Source organism: Cottoperca gobio, chromosome 4 (assembly GCF_900634415.1).
Source record: "Cottoperca gobio chromosome 4, fCotGob3.1, whole genome shotgun sequence".
Classification (NCBI taxonomy): Eukaryota; Metazoa; Chordata; class Actinopteri; order Perciformes; family Bovichtidae; genus Cottoperca; species Cottoperca gobio.
This window is the reverse complement of record NC_041358.1, coordinates 23,087,319-23,107,516: the sequence shown is the minus strand read 5'-3', so window position 1 is coordinate 23,107,516 and position 20,198 is coordinate 23,087,319. Positions and strand designations below refer to the sequence as shown.

Genomic DNA, 20,198 nt, shown 5'->3' with positions numbered 1-20,198 from the left:
TGTTATGATCAATATTTTATATTTACATTTACCGTGTATATTTTTAAAGCCTTAACACATATCTCGTTACAGTCCCAGTACATTTTCCTCCTGTCAGTACATATGGGCCAGACCACACACAGATAAGAAGCCATCCCAGAGGTCACGGTGAGGAAGTGAGACAATTCCCCGAGAGTAATTGGGGACAATTAACATTTGTACAACTTCCTAACTCTGCTGATTTGTTTTTGGTGATCGCATTCTCACCAAATCCCTGACAAACACTGCTCATTTTCCGTAAACCTGCCTGGAGTTGTTGCGTAAAGGGACATAAACTCTACTGCCAAGTTTCTTTGAGCAATTGAATCACTCGTTTTGTTGACAGGTACAGCTGACGGACCGTTTCTTAAGAGCAGTGTCCCTTGTCTGGCAAATGAACAAATGTCATGAACTGATGATTGACGTTTGAAATTAGCCCTGGAAAATCATTTTCTTCTTCTCTATAAAATGATTATTATCATGGTTAAATGAGCATTACTGTACGCAGTTTGACTGATTGGTAGTCTAAGATATGCCTCAATAAAATATACATGACCCCAGATTAGAGATCATAAAAAATAAAGAGCATTTCCGAGAAATACATAGAACGCCATCTGTCGCACTATAAACTGTAAAACTGGATTGTGGGCTGTTGTGTCAGTGTAATGATCAACTGTCAAAAGTTTAAAATTGAATGCACATGTGGAAAATGAAAAGACTTGCCGTGTGACAGGGCAAGGCTGAGCCAGATATATTCTGATGGACTGATGGATCTCATATCTATTAGTTTCAGCTGTGAGACTGGGCTGTTTACAATCCAGTGGTGTGTTGCAGAGAGTGGGTGGCCTGAAACACTCCACTGTGCCTGGTCTCATCACAACATCATTTCAGATTGAAATGTTGGCTGTTAACTTACTGGAAGTAGTAAAGCAACTTGGCGGAAAAGATACCATGTGTACGTCGTTGAAGAAGCTTGACATATCAGAGCAGGATGATTACGCATCCCTTAAATGTCAGTGTGGGCGTCACATCATAGCCCCATGTGTTTGGAAGGATATAAACAACTGAGCCAGAGGTTGTGATGTAATGTGTGTGACTGATCCCATGCTCATAACAGGTGAGATGCACCCATAATCACACCCACATACTCAAACATGCAGACAAACACACACGAAGCTGTGTTTCAGTGGAAGTGAGGCGGACCCCTTATTGGCCGCACCACAAACCATAACATGTAGAAAAAAAGAGTGAAAGATGGAGTAAAGTGGGCAGACAATTCCTGAGGTCTCATGTTAAGTGTAATTAGAATGGCTCTGAAATGGCTCATAGGTTTACTCTGTGGTTTTGTGGTTTGACCACCGTTGGTGTGACACATGCGCGTCATATCCGACATCAGACAGAGGGCTGAGTGGTCATGATGTACAGGTTGTTCTTGGTGAAGGTATTACACAGTCATAATGACAACAGCAACTGGGATTTGTCTTGTATCCATCATCAGGATGGTTTGTCCAGAAACATGTATCAAAAGTGATGTCTCAACCTATTTTTCAGTTTTGTATTTTCCTGGAAGACCACAGCCATTTCAACACATGCGTCGCAAAGTGCGGCGAATGTTTTAATGTAGTGGGTGTTCACTGCAAATTCCTGTGGGGGTTGCCACTTTTTAAACTATGGCGAGAAACACGGGTTTGGTAAGTTTATTGTGTGGGTCACGGAAGAATTTATAGATGGCTCGTACTCATAAAGGTATGGGAATAATTGGCTTTAACGTTGTATTTCCCACTTACATTTTACGTAATGAGGTGTAGATTAGGCAGTTAAAGTTTAGATTCACCATAGGTTTCTCTGTATTAATCCCAAAGATTAAAAACTAACCTGGCACGAGAGGCCTCATTGGACAGAAGCAAACCTGTGCGCAGACGAGTCCAGAGGGCCACTCTGAAGTCATGTCTGCATACCTGATGACTACATCTGACCAACATGTTTGTGTGGCTCTTTGGATCAATCAAACATATAGATTTGCACTCACAACGCGCAGAGAATGGTGAAAGATATCTGAAAAAAGCCCTTTTTGTGTGTTTTACGTGTGGGCACAGCAACAGCCCCTCGGTGGTATTGTTATTTGCCCTGTTCGAACTAAAAAAACATCTAATTCCATTCCCAGTGTAATAAAAGGGTTCTTGGACAGGAATATAAACATCTCCCTAAAGTCGAACCAGATGCTGCTACATGGCGGAGCACAGGATTCAGAGGAAGGAGAGAGAAAGACAGAAAAACAAGGGAGGTACTTTACACATGGAAGTGAGTCAGTACCCAGGCCTCAGCACTTTGAAACATTCATTCCTAAGTTCCGTCGCCCTCCATCCCCCTGACCCACCCACCTAACCCAAAGCAGGGGGATATCCCTGAAGAGACAGGGGAGGAAAGCAGCCCAGCCTGGATTTGATTCTCCTCTCACATGAAGCCTTGAGAGGCCTGTCGGAGAGACGACTCAGCTCACTGCACGCACAGGAGAGGAGGTCTAACCACTGCATGCATTAACTGGGTGCCTGCCTGGCTGCTGGAGCCCGACCCACCTAAACTTCAGCATAAGAGGAAAGCTTAGCAGCTTCCTTTTTGGGTATGAAAAGTATGATCTCATTTGGCTGAAACTGGCTATGAGTAAGACTGTGACACAGTTTGGAAAAATCCAAATATTATAAAATGAATGCCAGACACAGTTTCACAGTTGTAGACCACTGTGGGTATTGTTATTATACTGTATGTATTATAATACAGTGCAGACGATAGGTTGAGGTGATTTGAGTTGAGTTTGATATAGTGAATCAAGTGAGTTCTGCTTATAAAAGTAAAACAAAAGAAAGAGGACACATTGTGACAATATTAAACTTTATGTTGTTTTGAAATGGCAGTACAAAAATACAAAACTATGTTGATGCATTTGTCATTCAAATTTCACAGTAGGTACACATGAGACTGATATTTACAGGAGAGTCATTGAAATGGTCAATAATACACTATAAGGGTCATTGAAAGTATTTCAGACGACTGCTTTGGGTTTGAAGATTTAATTGGATCACTTGATTGAATTGATATCTATCTATGTATATGTCAACTATGAACACATTGACATTTCTCTGATGGCAGTATAGTCAGGTATGTTCAGCTGGTCTAAACTGCAGTCCATTCTCAGACTAATTTAATTTTCCATTCAATCAGACGACGCTGATTACATTTGTCTGTCCAGTAAGTTCTGTGAATGATTTCAATCAAATTAAAGCAGCAAAACAGCAACGCAATGAACTAGCACGAACTACAAAAATGCTTTTACAAAACAAAGCAAAGCATCAACAGAGGAGGTATTGCAGAGGGCTTGGGGTTGTACCAACAGTCTTCTGAGACTCCTACAAACACAACCAAACTGTTCATTTTAGTAATCAGCGGGTGGTCGAGAGTTTGGATCAGGATCCAGCGTAAACATGTGCGGGGGGGGAGGAATGGGGAGAGACTATACAGGTTTGTTTAGGCTGAGCCCCTTCATCACCTCTATACAAAAGCTGAAGAACATACAGCACAACTGTAGCTGCCCTCTTCTTGTTTGTGGGGAATTTAAACCACATTGTTATAAAGTCATAACAACTTCCGAAACAAATTAGCGATGCTTTCCATCAGCCTGTGGGGGGGGGGGGGGGGAACTGTTTGTTTGTGGAGAACGTAAAAACTGTAAAAATAAAATAAAAAAGAAGCTGTAAAATGTCAATGCCAGTGGCCGTTATTGTACATACACAATAAACAAAACACAATAAATACATTTTATGATCAGCTTTACCAAGGATATATGGATTTTTAACTAAGATAAAAACATAAATAGAGTTTGATACCTTCTCCAATAAATAGTAGTGGTATTCTATTTACAATATGCACACACCTCCCAAAGAGCCTGACATATTTCTACCTCGAGACACGTGTTCTTCTGCCTCTATTTCCCAAACTAACACAAAATGAACACAAATTGCTCTCAGGGTTTTGTAGCTCTTTTTGATGCAGTTACACTATTTTATGTCTTCCAACAGAGGTCTTCCAAATGTAAGGTCATCTGTGCACAAAGGGGTGGGGGGGGGGGAGCGGGGGTCGATTGTCAAAAATGGGAAGCTAGTGGTGTGACACTTGGAAATGTTTGTCGTCCAACTCGTCTCGTGTCAGGAGTCGTCCATCTAGACTGCGTTTTCCTCACTGCCTTCAAAATCTTGAGGTTTCCGAGGGGGAGCTGCAAAAAAACAAAAAGGAAGAGTCAAAATGTGCTTGAATAGAACTGCAGAACAATCATTGTTATGGACAAGCAAGACTTGATAAAAGAGAAGGTGAAAGGTTGTTTCTGCAGGCTTACTGTTGCAGTGGCCGTAGTGGCGGACTCCTATGGAGCGGCCGAGGAAGCAGGTGGCCCGGCGGAGGTGGCAGGCACTGCGGTAAGTGATGTTGTCATTGCCACAGATCTGCTGCTCAGATAGCATGGGGATTGGGCAAGGAGTTGTGCGGCACATGACACAGTGAGCACTGTTGGTCTGGTCGGTCACACAGGTGTGGGTACCTGGACACACCACGTTGGAGCACGACTCTGTGCGAGACATGAAAAAAGAAGGATTGTTGGCAAATAAAAAGTGCGACAGTTTGCTTTTCTGCAGAACAGCTTATGTTGGAAATAGCATAAACTAGAGACATTTGTGCTTACTTTTGCAGTCTCCTTGGTACATGACCTCCAGGTCTGGGTGTCCCATGCAGCGGGCCATCAACATAGTACACTCATCCTTATATGACCGCCCATCACTGCCGCACACAGCTTGCTTCCGGGTAATATGAGAGCAGTCTGGAGAGCACACACACTGAGGCCTTCCCGTCTTCATTTTGCAAACCTTACCGGGACTGCATTGGACTCCCTCGCAAGTCTCTACAAAAGCACAGCGAGAGGTTTCATATGTGCGTGAGCGCTGCACAGTGTAGTGTTACTGTATTAACAAGTCTGCAGACATCAGGTGATCCGCAGGCATTTTCATAAAAAAAACATGTTTGAGATCTGGGGTTTTCCCAGACCATAACACCATTTTCACCTTGCACAATATTTACAATAATCACATCTCTTTATTGACCGCTACACACAGGGGTGTCTCGCCTGGTGGAATGTGAGGCTGGCATGTTTTCATAACAGATCTATGTGTACGACTAATGCACACTGACGGCTAAGCTCCTGCAGAGGGACAGAGGGGCTCTGAGTTAGACGGAGTTCAAATAGCTGTCAGAGTTTACAGGCTGAGAAATGAGGAAGCCCCGGGCTCTTCTGACACCCCATAATGTTAGAGCACAGGAGGAACTGTAATCCTACACGGTGCAGAGTTAGACAATGTACACAGGTTTCTTCGCAGGACCTTTAGAGACGATGCCTGATCAGCAGTCCTGAGGATTGTGAAAAGTATGAGGAAGTTATTTCTTATTTCCTGTCTCTACTAGCACTTCAATATCCTGTTTTATTTCAGTATATTTCATATTTTTCTCTGACCCTTCTGGTCTAACTGTTGTTTGATTTCCATCTTTCACTCTGTCTTTTGCTGCGTATACATTCTCTTTTTGTCTCCTCTGCGTCTCCCAATAAGGGAATGTTTGAAACCAGAGCCTCGTGATGATGTAGGTATCTTAATCTGAATTGACAAGCCACGTTAAGCTTTCATTGATGTGTCATTCATGATACCTATGTTTTCCTCCCACAGAATTCCAAATGATCAAGATAGTGTGGCACATTATGAGTCCCAGACATGTGGGCATGTGGCAGGCATTTATTCTAGCCTGCAGGAATGTATTTCTTTTTTTTTTTTTTTTTGCTCATGGACGCAAAAAGGTCTACTTTTTAACTAGCTTTAGAAAAAGTGAACACATAATGAAAGAAGGGAAGGGGGAGGGGGAACGTTGTTTACCTTTATGTGAGAGCCTTTTTTTATTTTATTTTTTACAAAAGGCTACTCTTGTATCGAAATACAATCCACATCTCGGTTTCTCTAAGCCATGTGACAAGGTCAGAACAACCTAGGTCTGCGGTTGGGTGTGTTCTCCAAAAAATGCCAGTAGCCCGATTTTTACTGGACCTTATTAGCATAGAGAAATCACATTTTTTTAAATGCTGCTCATGAAAACAGAATGTATCTGCAAGTGAACCGGAATGAACCTTGCAGAGATTCCAGCAGATGAAGCTTCTCAGGACAGCTGGGCGTAGTAATGAGAAACGGCTCTCCTCGATCCACGTCTGCATTTTGTTAAAAAGCTTCTCCGGGAACTCATTGTGTAAATATCTTGATTTACAAATGCTGTGGTTTGAATTAACTTTCACTCACTCTCCTCGGAGAGTCATTCAGTGTAACAGAGTAGCCAATTGTGTCCCTGTGATATTCAAAACTTAAGTTAAACCTTCTGTTTTCAGTCTGCAAATGATATCTAAGCAGTGATTAAAACCCCCAGTACTTACCTTAAAACTACCACTGACAGTAGCAGTCTGCGTCCAGAAGGACCATTTAATAATGTTTACTCACAATGTGACTGTAAAGAATTTAAATGTGGGTCTAAGGCAGTTTAGTACAGCGTTTAACTTTTGGTTTACATGCAATGAATAAAACCATTCCCCACAGTGACAAACCAATGCAATACACAAGTAATTGATTCCTTCTACTTGGCAGATTCAACTCATTTTTTAAAGGTCTGTTTGTTTACCTTTGCATGGTTTACAGGAGACGATTCCGAGGAAGCCCAGCAGGCTGACCTCATTCATGGGCAGGCTGGTGTTGGACCACGCTGTGTCCAGGCGGCCCCCGGCACAGCACTCCTCTCTGGTCACCCCTCTCATCAGCACCATGTCGCACCTTTGGTCTTGACTCTGCTGCAGCCAGCACATCCCAGCTGGAGATAGTAGCATAAAGTAAAGTTAATTTACGCATATACAATAAAAAATGTTTTGTATCATTTTTTATTTTGTCAATTGGACTTCTTCTAGTCAATATCCATTATATGAATGGCTGATTTTAAAACTGCAGTATAATAAAGGCTAATATAGCACCTGTCTGCGAGCATGATTTTACAGATATTAATTCTCTGTATATCTTTTAATATAGAAAAAGAGTAACTAACTCTACTGCACTATTTTTTCAAAAGGCTGTGATAAAGTACATTGATATCAGTTCTGGAAAAGCCTCATCATTATGATTACTGCAAGATGATTCATGCAATCATTTTAAAAGCATGACCCACCATGGTCTTACTTTGTCAAAATACAAAAAAAGAAGAAGAGAAAGAGTTCACTCACCACTCGCAGGATTCCTCCCAATCTGATGCAAAGTGAGAACCACAGCAAAAATAGGAATGAAAAAGATCATTTTGTTCTCTTCTTAGTACAAAACCTTTTGTTTTCTGAAAGCTTGTCTCTGCAAATATCGGCAAGAAGAAGTGATGTTCCTCTGGCAAACAGAGTGGATCACTCTAACTCAACTCTGGAAGTAGCTCTCCCTTACGTGAATGAATGTGTTGTGGATAAGTGATGTCGTTCCCCCTCTGTATAAATATTTAGCCCAGATGGAATTATGCTGCTGGGATGGGCGATCCTCTCAGCCAGTAATAAGCCAGGGCAGGACACAGTTTGACTCTGACTCAATTTTCAGTCGGGAAATGATCCATACCCTCCAGTGCCAGACGCTGGGCACTTACATGACCTCACAAAACATGTTCACAACATATTACTACACTCATTAAAGGCTAATTAAGTCCAAGAAAAGTTTCAGATAAGCTTTTAAGCTTTAAATTCAGTTTTTTGTCATACAGCTTATTGAATGGACTAATTGAATCAGTATTTGGGAAAATACTTAATTGCATAATAATGCAATGTGACCTTATATGAAGCAGTTTTTTATTTGTCTGGTGGGTCCTGGATGTTTTGGTAGTGTCTCATCTTTCTCTTTAATGTGGCATAGCTCAGAGGTTTATTCTCCTCATATATCACATACTGTTTGATCATGGTAGTTTTCTGTCTAAAAGCTGCTCTGTGTGGGTTTTTGGAGGGAAACGTGGCCGTTAAAAAATGACATACTGATTTCTTATCTCATAAATGTGGTCAAACAATAATCTTTTGAAGCAACTTGATCCAGCACTGACCTAAAAATTGTGCTTCTTTGTAGTGTAAATGCCAGGGGAAAGAAAGACCACCGCAGCAAAGTGGTTAGTAAATTCTAAGGTTATTCTCAAAGGGTTTCTTGCCATATTATGCCAAATCAAATCAATCTCAAGTTCCTAAAATATCCATAACAACAGACCATGAATAAATGAAGTCATCTGCCTCTCCAGCTTTGCCATACCTCATTTTGTTGACTGTCTGGGTTTATCAATGAATGCTGATATTTCACTCTACAGCTGCGGTTATAATAATCCTGAGAGATGAGGGGAGGAGTGGGAGTGAAGGTCTGCCCTTGAGCAATATATCAAGTTCAATAAACACGAGTACGTTGGAGCTTATCAAGAACATTCATGTCCCCTCATTTTTAGTTGACGATCAAACCCAGACAACCACAGCAGGCGAGACTGAAAACATTGAAATACTGTGGATATATATACAATATCTGTCGACCAGACACCTCCCAGTCTCCAAAAACGACTCGCTAGAGGCAAGTAGACGCTAATATCCATTTTAATCATGTTTGATCAGAACATCTGCACTGCTCCTCTCTCTTCTTGCACTCATTCACCCCCTGACACTGAGAGGTATGCACTAATGCCAAAGTAATATGAGTCTGCCCATCTGTCTGTCACCGGCTTTTTTTCCGTTCCCTTTTGATCAATGAAAGCAGCATATGCTATCTGAGTAGTGAGCTAGTATCTGAGTCTTTGTGAATGATGTTGCCTTCTTCAGAAGAGATCCCCAGGGCACCAAAGGAATGCTGCCTGACCGAGGAGGGGAGGAAAGACGAAAAGAGAGCAGTGAGCGATGGCTGTGGGTGGCCTGCCTCTTCACCGGCTCTCTGCAGATCCACTCATCTCCTCATATGGTTTGGATCATCACTGCCGAGCCATACAAATGAATACAGCATGGTGGGGACTTTGGAGCACCCACTAATGTATGATCTTTATTAGGGTGCAGCTTACTGTGTCCCGTCTTTAAGAAATATTGGTCTCTTTCAAGTGGGGGTCGCATGACATTGAAGAAGCCCATGACGGACTGTGTCTAATGTGAAATAGAGTGAGTGCATCTCCACAGGGCAGGTGTGGAGCTCAGTCTGTCATACTGTACAGTTGCCTGTTAATCAAACAGAAAAGGCAAAAACAGCACTGCCATCTAGTGGAGGAAGTTGGCAGGTTTTTCAATTGCAGAGTTGGGTTTGTTTATACTCAAGTAAGTAGTTTATTTGTGTATGTTACTATATTCTACAGAAGCATGAGAAACATAAAACCTATTTAACTTAATTATTTATGCTGATATCAACAGTAGCCTATGTTACAACAAGTGAAGTGATTAGAAAGTGTATTAGCTTTTACTCATCCATTACTTTGGCTTTAAATACGTTGAGGCTGAGCTACGTTAGCTAGCTAACTAATGATTGCAAGTTAACCAAACTAGGCCAGAGAAGAAAGAATTTTTTAACATATGTTTTGTAATAACCTACTTCAATACAACATGTTGCTGTGTAGGCCTGTTCACCAGGACAAATAAACAGTTATCAGTTAGCTTATATAAACACAGCTGCGACTTTATCTGGGTAGCTAGCTAACATGCTAAAACTGACCTAAGGTTAGCTAACGGTTGTTTTGCTGGTATCTATAACGTTGTGGTATTATGTAGTATTTGTCACCCAACATGTTACAATTAATTGTAATGTCCAACATTTTAATATTCCTTTTCCTGTTACAAATGGCGAGCTTTGTCCTGGTGTTGGTAGCGCAAATAATATTTGATATTTTTATGAGAGATATATTCTTATACCACTTGAGGATATCCTAAACTGTCACTGCTTCTCATACACACTTGCAGTGGTGGAAAGTAACTAAGTAGACTACGTTTACTCAAGTAGGCCTGCTGTACTTAGTATACTTTTGAAGTACTTGTGTTTCCATTTTACTTCTACTCCACTACATTTATTTGACATTTTGAGTTACTAGTTACATTTTTGTGTGGCGTCCACTTTATATCTGGTAAGAGCTCATGCTAAAGCTATGTTTTCAATGTTTACGTTAAACATTTGTGCTTATGATATACCCGAACACTGTAAGACCTTACTTCTCCATATCGCTGACTGGTAAATAAGGCACTTTCTTTACATGTGATGGCAGCCATTTGCTCTTTTCTTCTGTGCATGTTTTTGTTTTGCTTATTCTTGAGACTACTTCACTTGCGAAAAGCAAAGCACCAATGTGAGAACATGCTTCGCTTAATCCAGCCATACAATCACAGTGTGCGAGGATAACATCGCCGCTCTTCTCACTCACAAACCACGGCGTGAGCGGTGTATCTCGAGCTCTTTGAGAGTGATTTACACGGGCATGGACGAGCACCCTGTCATCTTTCAGTGGTTTGGTAAGAAGACTACCAACCCAGCCAGAAACAAAGACATTATAAGCATCTAAGCTCTTGTACGCCTTCATTTGTGCGTTGGTTGCCCACGACGTTTGTAGCACAAGGTAGTTCCCAATATCCGGATATTCAATCGGCGGTAATGAATCTAAATCCTCAATATAATCCGACGGCTTTAGCATGTATGGGTCAAGGCTGCAAATGTGGACTTTTTCTCTGAATCTTGCCTTTGCAGAGGACTCCAGAGAGTCATAATACTTTGAAGAAGTCGGAGTTGTATTGTTCGCTTTAGACGCCATTGTTGATATGTTTTCCAACCAACATGGCGTCGCACGCATACGTCACACAGTTTTGTCATGTGTTTGCACACTACCTATATTAAATATAATACATACATTATTTAATATATATAATATATAGATAATATAATATATATATTAGAATATATATATATATATATATATATATAATATTTTGAATTTAGGACTTTTACTTGTAATAGAGTATTTTACTGAGGGTATTACTACTTTGATCTGAGTACTTTACCACCACTTCACACTTGTAGCATAATATCAATGAAGCTGCAGCATACTGCATTGCCCATAGTCCTTGCTTTATACCAGGGGTAGCCAACCCGCAGAGACTATGTGAGTCGCCCGCAGAACATGTTCTAAAAATAGCACTAGTCACCATGAAGATGTGATCTCCACTCTCTCCGATGTTACAAAGTTAGTGGTTTGTACAAACAGGATATGATTTGAAGATGTGACAGTTAATGATTTCCTATAAAATGTTACAGAAGTGATACTTTGTACAAAGATATGGTGTGTGATTTTGAACCAAATGCTACAAATGTTCTCATTCATGCAAAACTGTCAATAAAGATATTTACAAAAATATCAGAGATGTGATAACTCTGACTTTCAAATGTTGAAATAGATTGAGAACATAAATAAATAATGTTAAATGTTAAAATATATCTGTGTTTCCTACCATAAATCATTGTTAATAATCATTGTGAGGAATAATTAACATGTGATCATGTCTCTTCATATATATGAATATTTATTATGATTTTGTTAATGATACTATTATCATTAAAGGTGAACCGTGTAACTATGTTATTCAGGAAGTTTGTATCAAACAAGTAGCCCTTCGTATTATTCAGTACCCTTGAAGTAGCTCTCGGTATCAAAAAGGTTGGCGACCCCTGCTTTCTACAGAAATTGCAACTGCAATTAGCCAAAATGACCAGAAGAGGTCACCCCTCGCCTGTCTCTTAATCTTCCATCCTTTCTTCAGGCAGTGTTTGTTCATCTCTGCAGACTCCTTAAATCCCAGAACATCCTCATTTAACAAAAAAGGTATTAGCCTTTCATTTTGGACAACAAAGCCTAAATGTAATTTATTGTTATCTCCCATATACAAATGTCATCTTCTTGATACATAAGCGATCTCTGTCACATGCCCTGAGGAGTGACAGCTGATATGTCAGTGTCAGTTATGAGGAGCAGTTACAACATGACTAGACCTTGAGGATAAGTCACATGTTTTCATCCTTTTGTTGCTGAATCTCACCAACACGTTGCTTTACTTCATGGTGACTGACACATTCAGCATCATTTTCTTGTGTGTTCATGTATTGCTTGTATGTAAAAAAAAAAAAGATAATCTCAATTTCTTGAAAGCTATTTCCCCTTGAATTACATTATTCTGTGAAGAGCATCTTTAATCTCAGAGGTAAAAGAAGTTGCAGTGTTGACTGATGCAGGATATGAAGTATGTATAGAAATGAAAGAAAGCACTTGTTTTATTGTGATATATTAAAGAAACGCTCACACTCCATTACAATCCACCCACTGGCCTATGTTAAGTCATAGTTGTTGTGTAACCTACGTCACACGGCTAAACAGGGCTCAGCAGTGGTAATTGCTCTGTCTACCCCGGACTGGCTGAAAGCGGCTGCATCATCTATCCACTCAATTTACTCCTAATGTGTGTTACTGATTGAACCGGCAATGAGGGTAGGAAAGTGACAAGACCGGATAGAATCACCCCCTCTGTCCCTCTGCACACAACTTTCCTCCTCCACCTCTTCTTCCCTGCTTCCTTCCTGTGTTAAGCATTGCCCATGTGAAGTCCCCCCCCCCCAGCGGTTCATTAATGGGGAAGGTTAATGTCGGCACACGCTCCGCTAATACAAACAGCACTCCTTTCCTTTTTAACTTTCTTCCCCCCTCTCTCCCAGCCACCATCTCACCCTTTGTGCTCTCTTGAGCCCCCTCTTTCCCGTCTCAATTTGTCACCAGAGCCGGGCCCTGACGTGGTCGTGACTAAGGGTCTCCCTCGGTGTCAGAGTGACTGTCATTGAGCTCCATCTGTGTGCTGCTCCGGATCTCTCTGCTCCTCCCCAGTGGGATGGTATAACCCCCGGTGCTCATCTCCTCTATATTTGCCTCATGATCCTGCAGCCATGAAGACCAGTAAAAGCTTTCAAGTGTTTTTATTTAACTTGAATAACAGACTGGTGTCTCGAGACTTAACACATTCTACATCTATAGTAAAATAAAAACGTTTTTGGAAGGGGCATTGTGTAGTGCTGCTGATTTAGTCAGTATATTAACTTCCATATATCCAACATTTTGGACAACAAATATAATCTACGTCATAATATTGTCATATGGGGTGATGAAAGTATCACATTTTCTTTTTTATGGCTGATAATATGTTAGCTGGTCATTTCTGTAACTATGTTAGGGGGTGATGGAGTGCTGAGTGTGAGGGGATCAGGGGATGCAGGAAATGCCGGATATTTTTCCCGAGAAAGAGTTTCCTGTGTATCAAGTCCCTTGGTGTGTCATTACTTTTTGTCTGCATGCTCACCAATAATTGCCTCTGTATTTCCATTATACAAGCACTGCAAACAATTCAATAACAAAAATGCTTTGTCTCTTTTTGTCAATTATTTATGCAAGTTGCTAAATTACTAGAGTACTTGGTATTTTGCAATGATCTGCTGCGGATAACGGACGGAGAGTTCACGTCTGACCTGGGTGGAAGATGTTAGTACTTATGAGAGGAGTAGGTATTGACCTTGATTGGTTTTCTTATTTAACTTATGTTAAACTATTGCCACTTTCTTTTCCTGTGTGATCCAACACCAATTCTCCTTTCTAAATTAATAATCACAGAAATTTTTTTTTGTTTAAAAGTCAACCTTACTGTCCTTATTCACCTTTAAATTGTCAAATCAAAGACTCAAAAGCAACATTAAACATTTTGTATTTGATCAAATCCTTTATAAAGTTAGTTTTGCATCACCAGTGCTGAATAGAGCTGCGTCGTGATCACGGCTATACCACTGTCACATCAGTCTACATACCCTGTCTGTCAGATGAAGACTGATGTGCCAGCAACCATCTGCTGTCTTTACACTTCACTTTGCCGTATGTCGCCTTGAGAGCTCACTTGTACAAACAGTGTTTGTCAGACCTCATTTAAAGCTGCCACATTTTGTACTGCTAATTGGTATTCTACTCGATGTGACTCACTTACTGTACGCAGGCAGCCACTACTTACTGTAGTCATTTCCTGGATTGCTGGTGCATCAGTGGCAGACTGCAGAGTTATGTAATGTGGAGGAAAAAAGTCTCAAAAGTCAAACACAGAAAATATATTAGAAAATAAAGACTCTTTCCCAGCTCTGACTGAAATACACTTCATCAGATATTTGCTCTACAGCAATACAAACGTTTAATTTGAATCAACACCACGACAGTGTGAGATGTCCCACTCCTTGCAAGATATTTGCATTTGTTAAATAGTTCAATCATATACTAGGTGGAATGGAGAATACATTAATCCATTCACATGTTATGCATCTTGTTGGAGAGCACAGCATCCCAGAATAATGTAGCTCAAACCTCCTGTACGCCACTGTTCTCGCTTTCCTTTTTAAATCAATACTCAATCAGGTGTAAATGCTTTTATCACATGCTTGGGAATCTGCATGTTGCTGAGAGAAAGAAATCCAATTCCAGTGCCTTCAGGAGTGTATTTTAGAACCAGTTGAAAATATAATCTTTGCAATGTCAGCTCTAAGTTGCAATCCGGATATGAGTCATAGACAAATGTCAGCCAGTCTGTCTCCTGTGAAGGCTTTATTCTCACTTATGTTGCACGATTTCACCACCAAAGGGTTATATGTCAGTACATTATGAAAAAACATGTTCCCCCTGAGTGTGCTGCAGAGAAAACATAATAGCTGGTTAGTTTACAAAAACAAAATATCAAAGATAATTTCATCCTTTATGGAATATATACAACTGAAAGAACCACCTTTTCTGATGGAAAATGTCGTGTTATTACAGTTATTTGACCAAATACTGATAAGAGCACAGAACATGTTGGTTGTTTGTCCTTAAATCACACCTTCTCTGTTGTTCCAGGAGGTTTGAACACGACCCAGCAGAGAGCTTCTTGATACAACACATCACACAGCGTGAGTAAGTTATCATTCTTTACTTCTGAACTCACCTTCATACAGGCCTGAAAGTAAATGCTCCAAGTGTGTGTGTGTGTGTGTGTGTGTGTGTGTGTGTGTGTGTGTGTGTGTGTGTGTGTGTGTGTGTGTGTGTGTGAAAAGAAACTTAAAAGCTTTTTTTGTGTCATTTGCATTTTGGCTCCTTTTTTATACGGTTCTGTGTTGTTATTTGTTTCCAGCCTTTCATCATTATCTTATGTTTACCTCGTCGAAATGGATTCATCCGCAGCACAGAGCAAACTGCTGTCAGACCAGTCCTCGTCAAACCTCTGCGCAGGAGAAAATATGACTTGTCTTTGTCGTCGATTGTCAAACAAAATGCAGATTTCTTTATGGAACTTCTTCAAGTAGCTTGTTGCATGCTTATAACACCCTGACAAAGAGCTGATAAGAAGTAAATACTGATTTAAACACAGATTTAATTATAGTGTACCCATGCATGACTTTGTTTCAGATGCTACAGTGCAGCGATACACACTTAAAGCTTCAGATTGTACAAACTGGAAGCAGATATTCAAGTTGAAAGACTACACATACCTACAGAAAAAAAACATCTCTAACGTCTGCAACTATCCAGCCCTCTGCGAGCGAGCCCTTTAAAGACTCTTGGCTTCACAAGCGATGATGCTCGTGCTGGCAGCAGTTGCCATGGCAACAAATGACTGAAATGTATTTGTTGCCGCGGTTGCATTGAAAGCTGTCAGAAACGGATAAATAAAACCAAACAGAGGAGGGAAAGTTTTGATTCTGTCTTTCACAAATGAGCGCCATGTGACAGCTCGGAAGCCACGTGACTCTGATTCACTGCATTTGAGCAGAACATGAATCATAACATAGCACATTCATGTGTCAAGTGCACAGACTGATACTACTATTGTCACTGCCAACATGATTTTACACCACAACTCGTGATATTTGCTGATGTGTTCTGGTTGCAGCTTCATGTGCCACGAGCTGAGTAATGAGCTTCCTCTCTCTGGTCATTAACAGCGAATGAGTTATTCCAGAGAATCAAATCAATCTATCTGCCATATATGGTAGCGGCTTCCTGACAGTGCCAGGCACCGCCAGCCAGAGTGGATGGGAATAAATGGTAGCTGAAAAAAGACTGACTGCTGTATAAATATTTAAACAAGCAAAAGGGCAGATGGGTCTTTAGAATTAATTACCCCGCTCATTGTAAATATGAACATCAGGGGCGGCTTACGGTGAGTCGAGGCACCATGCTGGAGTCTTTGCAGTATTAATGGCTGAAGTTCTTAAAGTGGGATATGTTCACTGGGCTACAGATGCAAGCTTCAAAGCATTACTGTTGCTATAAGAAATGATTTTAATTGATACTTGACAGCACTAAGGGCCTTAACATCGGGCCTATTCAGCACATGATCAAGTTGGTTACTTTAGATGTAGACAGTGTTGCAGAACATTTCTAAAACTGAGACCCACCTGAGAGATAATAGGTTGTTGCAGACAGGAATCCCTGATACCGATACCCAATACTTTTCATTATTAAAAGCTGCTCATGTGCTTTCATATTGCTTTCGACTGTTAGTTACTTAACAACATATGTGTTCAAATACAGGACAGTATTTAAAAGCAGATAAATAGGTAAATTGAATGTGTAAACATGGAAAAGGTTTTTGAATATACGCTTATTTGTTGAGAACAAAAACAATTTGTCCAAACTATCAAACAAAAGCACAAACTTCCCTCAACCACCAAACGACGCTCCTTCATTGTTCAGCCATCATGTGTCGGTCAGAGTAACTAGTCAGTGTGTGTGTGAATACACACTCCCCGACGGCAGCAGCGAGAAGCAAAGAGCACAATCAGTTGTACTCTTTAATGAAATGCAAATGTGTGAGAGAGAGAAACGGATCCTTTCTTTGTTTCGATCCTATTGACGGTAGAATCCATCTTTAAATCGAGACGTAGGTATCTGTAGTATTGATGTTTCCGTATGGATCCAACCACCTCTAATTGCAAATAAATCGATGCTGCCGCCGGTTTAGGGTCGGTCAGTTGGTCCACCACTTTGGTGCAGACTGAAATATCTCTAACATCTAACGTTTCGTACTTTCCGGACTCTTTTTTAGATTCTTTGTTCCCAATGTAGTCATGCAAGAAATTCAAGGTGACACAAGACGATTAATTGCTATACAAATGGTAATATTTAGGGTGAAGTATTCCTTTAAGGCATGGGTGTCAAACATGCGGCCCGGGGGCCAAAACCGGCCCGCCAGAGGGTCCAATCCGGCCCGCAGGATGACTTTGCAAAGTGTAAAAATTGCAGGACTTGATTTTAAGTGTCAACGACCGTTCTTAACCCAACCCTAACCCTAGTCCTAGACCATATGTCTTCAACAGTTGGTACTGCAGGGGCGTCGCACAGAACTCCGACAGCACCCCCTCTCGGGTCCCTGCTCCTTGGTATCCCACATAAACAAGGTGACAAAAACATCCTTCTTCCACCTTAGAAATATAGCTAAAATCAGACAATTTATAAATCAAAAGGATGCTGAAAAACTAATCCATGCTTTCATCTCAAGCCGACTCGATTACTGTAATGCACTCTTTACCGGCCTCCCAAACAAAACAACGGAGAGACTTCAGCTCATCCAAAACGCTGCAGCGAGGCTGCTGACGAGAACCAAGAGGAGAGACCACATCAGTCCAGTGTTAGCCGCTCTACACTGGCTTCCAGTAACTTTTAGAATTGACTTTAAGGTCCTCCTTCTTGTATACAAAGCCCTAAACGGAACCGCACCAAGTTACACTGCCAACTCTCTAATCAACTATGTGCCCCCAAGGACATTGCGATCATCCACTACTGGTTTATTAAATGTTCCCAGAAACACCCAAAAGAAAATCGGGGATGCTTTAGCAACTATGCACCAAAGCTATGGAACACTTTCCCTGCAGACATTAGGGAGGCGAGCTCGCTCAGTATCTTCAAGAGTAAGCTAAAAACATATCTCTTCACTTTAGCCTTTTAATGGTGATATTTTATACAATCTTTAACGCTGCTACTTTATGCCACTTTAAACTCATTTAAATGCTTTTATTAAAGCTGCTATTTTATCTCTTAACTCTTAGCCTTTTCCACTTTTTACTAATGCTATTACAATAAATAATTGACGGTTTGAATGAGAATCTAGTTGAGTGAACGAAGTCCTCCGGGAGGCCGTCCGCTGCCGCCCGACATGTATATCCTTTGAGAGGTGCGAGGAGAAGCTCGGTTGACAGTGTAAAGATTAATTGAAAATCCTCCCAGAGAGGTCTGGATTGAGTCCAATGCGGTTACACAAGGCAGCAAAGTGTTGTATCACACGAGGATTACGGGTAAGAGAGGCGACGGCCCTTGCTTTGTCCCTTCGGCTCGGGTAGCACGCCTTGATGTACCACCATAGTCTATAGTGTATTGTGTAATGATAGGTGGGAGTGATAGTTGAATTTTGAGTGCTTGATGAGGACCATGGTGTGTAAATATATGTGATTTTTAATGCTATTTCTCATTTACATCCACACTGTGATTATTGTACTGTATTATTATTATTATTATTATTATTATTATTATTATTATTATTATTATTATTATTATTATTATTATTATTATTATTTTTAATAATGTTTTAAGGGATCCCTGTGTCCTTCATAAAAATACATAATTCAATTAGTATTTGTTAGATATGAACCAATAAATAGATGTAAAAAATATATGCTCGAGGAGAAAGAGACAAAGTACTAATAATATATATATATATATATATATATATATATATATATATATATACAGTATATAGATTAAAGGGAGAAAAAAGAAGATGTAACACTTTAGCTCTTTAGAAGCTATAGTATACAGCGCTATTCATTTAAACATGACATTTTAACACATAATATTGTATTTAGTTAATAGATTATATATATTTCTGCTGTTGTTATAACTCCTTTTTACCTCCAGGATCAATATGGTTGAAATACCTAATCGTAAATCAATTTGGAGCTCCCTGCGTGCTCATAAAAATATCACAATCAATTGTCTAACAAGATTGTCAAAAATAGAGAATCGGTATAGCACAAGTCCAAAAACATCACTCTGCTAAAAACCTTTTCTATTTATATCTATTTATTTATTGTTGAACTTGTTGGAAGTCACAGATAATTGCCCCATTAATGCTGTTTTTATGTTACTGCAGTGGTGCAGGTGGCGGAGTAAGATGAGCTGTTAAACCCTGAAGAATGGGAGTGGGCAGAAGAGCTCACAGTTGCAGATAAAAGGAAGAAAAACTCATTTCTGAAAAATAATGGGTGTTGACGATTACGGGAAGGAAAAAAAGCACCGACGATAACAAGTCAAACAAACATGGACTGAACATGTGACAACAGCACAAAGAAACCAATGTATCCCAGTTTGTGTGTGTGTGTGTGTGTGTGTGTGTGTGTGTGACTCTACCCTACATCAAAGCGTACACACGCACCTCCCACGCATTATATACACTCTTCACTGCACTCACACCTTCCACACTTATGCCCACATATACACACATACTACTCCATGCAGTTAGGTTATAAAAAAAGGTCTTTCCACTCACACACACACACACACACACACACACACACACACACACACACACACACACACACACACACACACACACACACACACACACACACACACACACTACCTACCTACCTCATGCCCCTGTGGAACAGCTGGCATCACTCATGCTCTGTGAGCTGTTACAAAACAAAAGGTCTTCATCCCTCCATCTCCAAACATTACTCACTGCTCTCACAGAGAGGATGCTGTGTGTTCATGTAGTGGGCTGCTCTATTCAATATTTCTGGCAATAGGAAGGACATGTAAGCCATTGTTGTTTCCTGGGCGATACGTAATCTAAGCGGAAAGCCACCTGCTGACACATTGAGTTTTATTTTGAAAGTGAATACAACCATTGTGATATCATCTTTTATAAACTCTGCCTGTTCCTCAGGCTGAAGGTAATTTGAACCATGTTGAAAGTGAAGCTAGTTCTTTATATAACCTTT

The 20,198-nt window shown here is 40.4% G+C and overlaps 1 protein-coding gene and 1 long non-coding RNA gene across 2 annotated transcripts; one reads left to right on the top strand and one right to left on the bottom strand.

The window, feature by feature from the left end:
* Positions 1-818: 818 nt before the first annotated feature.
* Positions 819-7,114, top strand: LOC115007520 (uncharacterized). Its single transcript, XR_003832191.1, has 2 exons — positions 819-1,135; positions 6,786-7,114. It is a non-coding gene; the product is annotated as an uncharacterized LOC115007520 (long non-coding RNA).
* fstl3 (follistatin-like 3 (secreted glycoprotein)) lies at positions 2,900-7,561 on the bottom strand. The gene is made up of 5 exons (XM_029430433.1): positions 7,358-7,561; positions 6,769-6,954; positions 4,748-4,963; positions 4,406-4,633; positions 2,900-4,285 (listed from the first exon to the last, which is right to left on the bottom strand). Exons 1-5 carry the CDS (start codon positions 7,425-7,427, stop codon positions 4,233-4,235), a joined length of 753 nt encoding a protein of 250 aa, XP_029286293.1. The 5' UTR covers positions 7,428-7,561; the 3' UTR covers positions 2,900-4,232.
* Between the last annotated feature and the right edge of the window lie 12,637 nt (positions 7,562-20,198).

Bases quoted from the DNA above. Each gene is read 5' to 3' on its own strand.
- fstl3 (XM_029430433.1), bottom strand. From the start codon at position 7,427: ATGATCTTTTTCATTCCTATTTTTGCTGTGGTTCTCACTTTGCATCAG. The intron at 4,964-6,768 runs GTAAACAAACAG...GTGCTTTTGTAG, and splicing joins CTCCTGTAAACCATGCAAAG to AGACTTGCGAGGGAGTCCAA. The intron at 4,634-4,747 runs GTAAGCACAAAT...TGTCTCGCACAG, and splicing joins GTACCAAGGAGACTGCAAAA to AGTCGTGCTCCAACGTGGTG.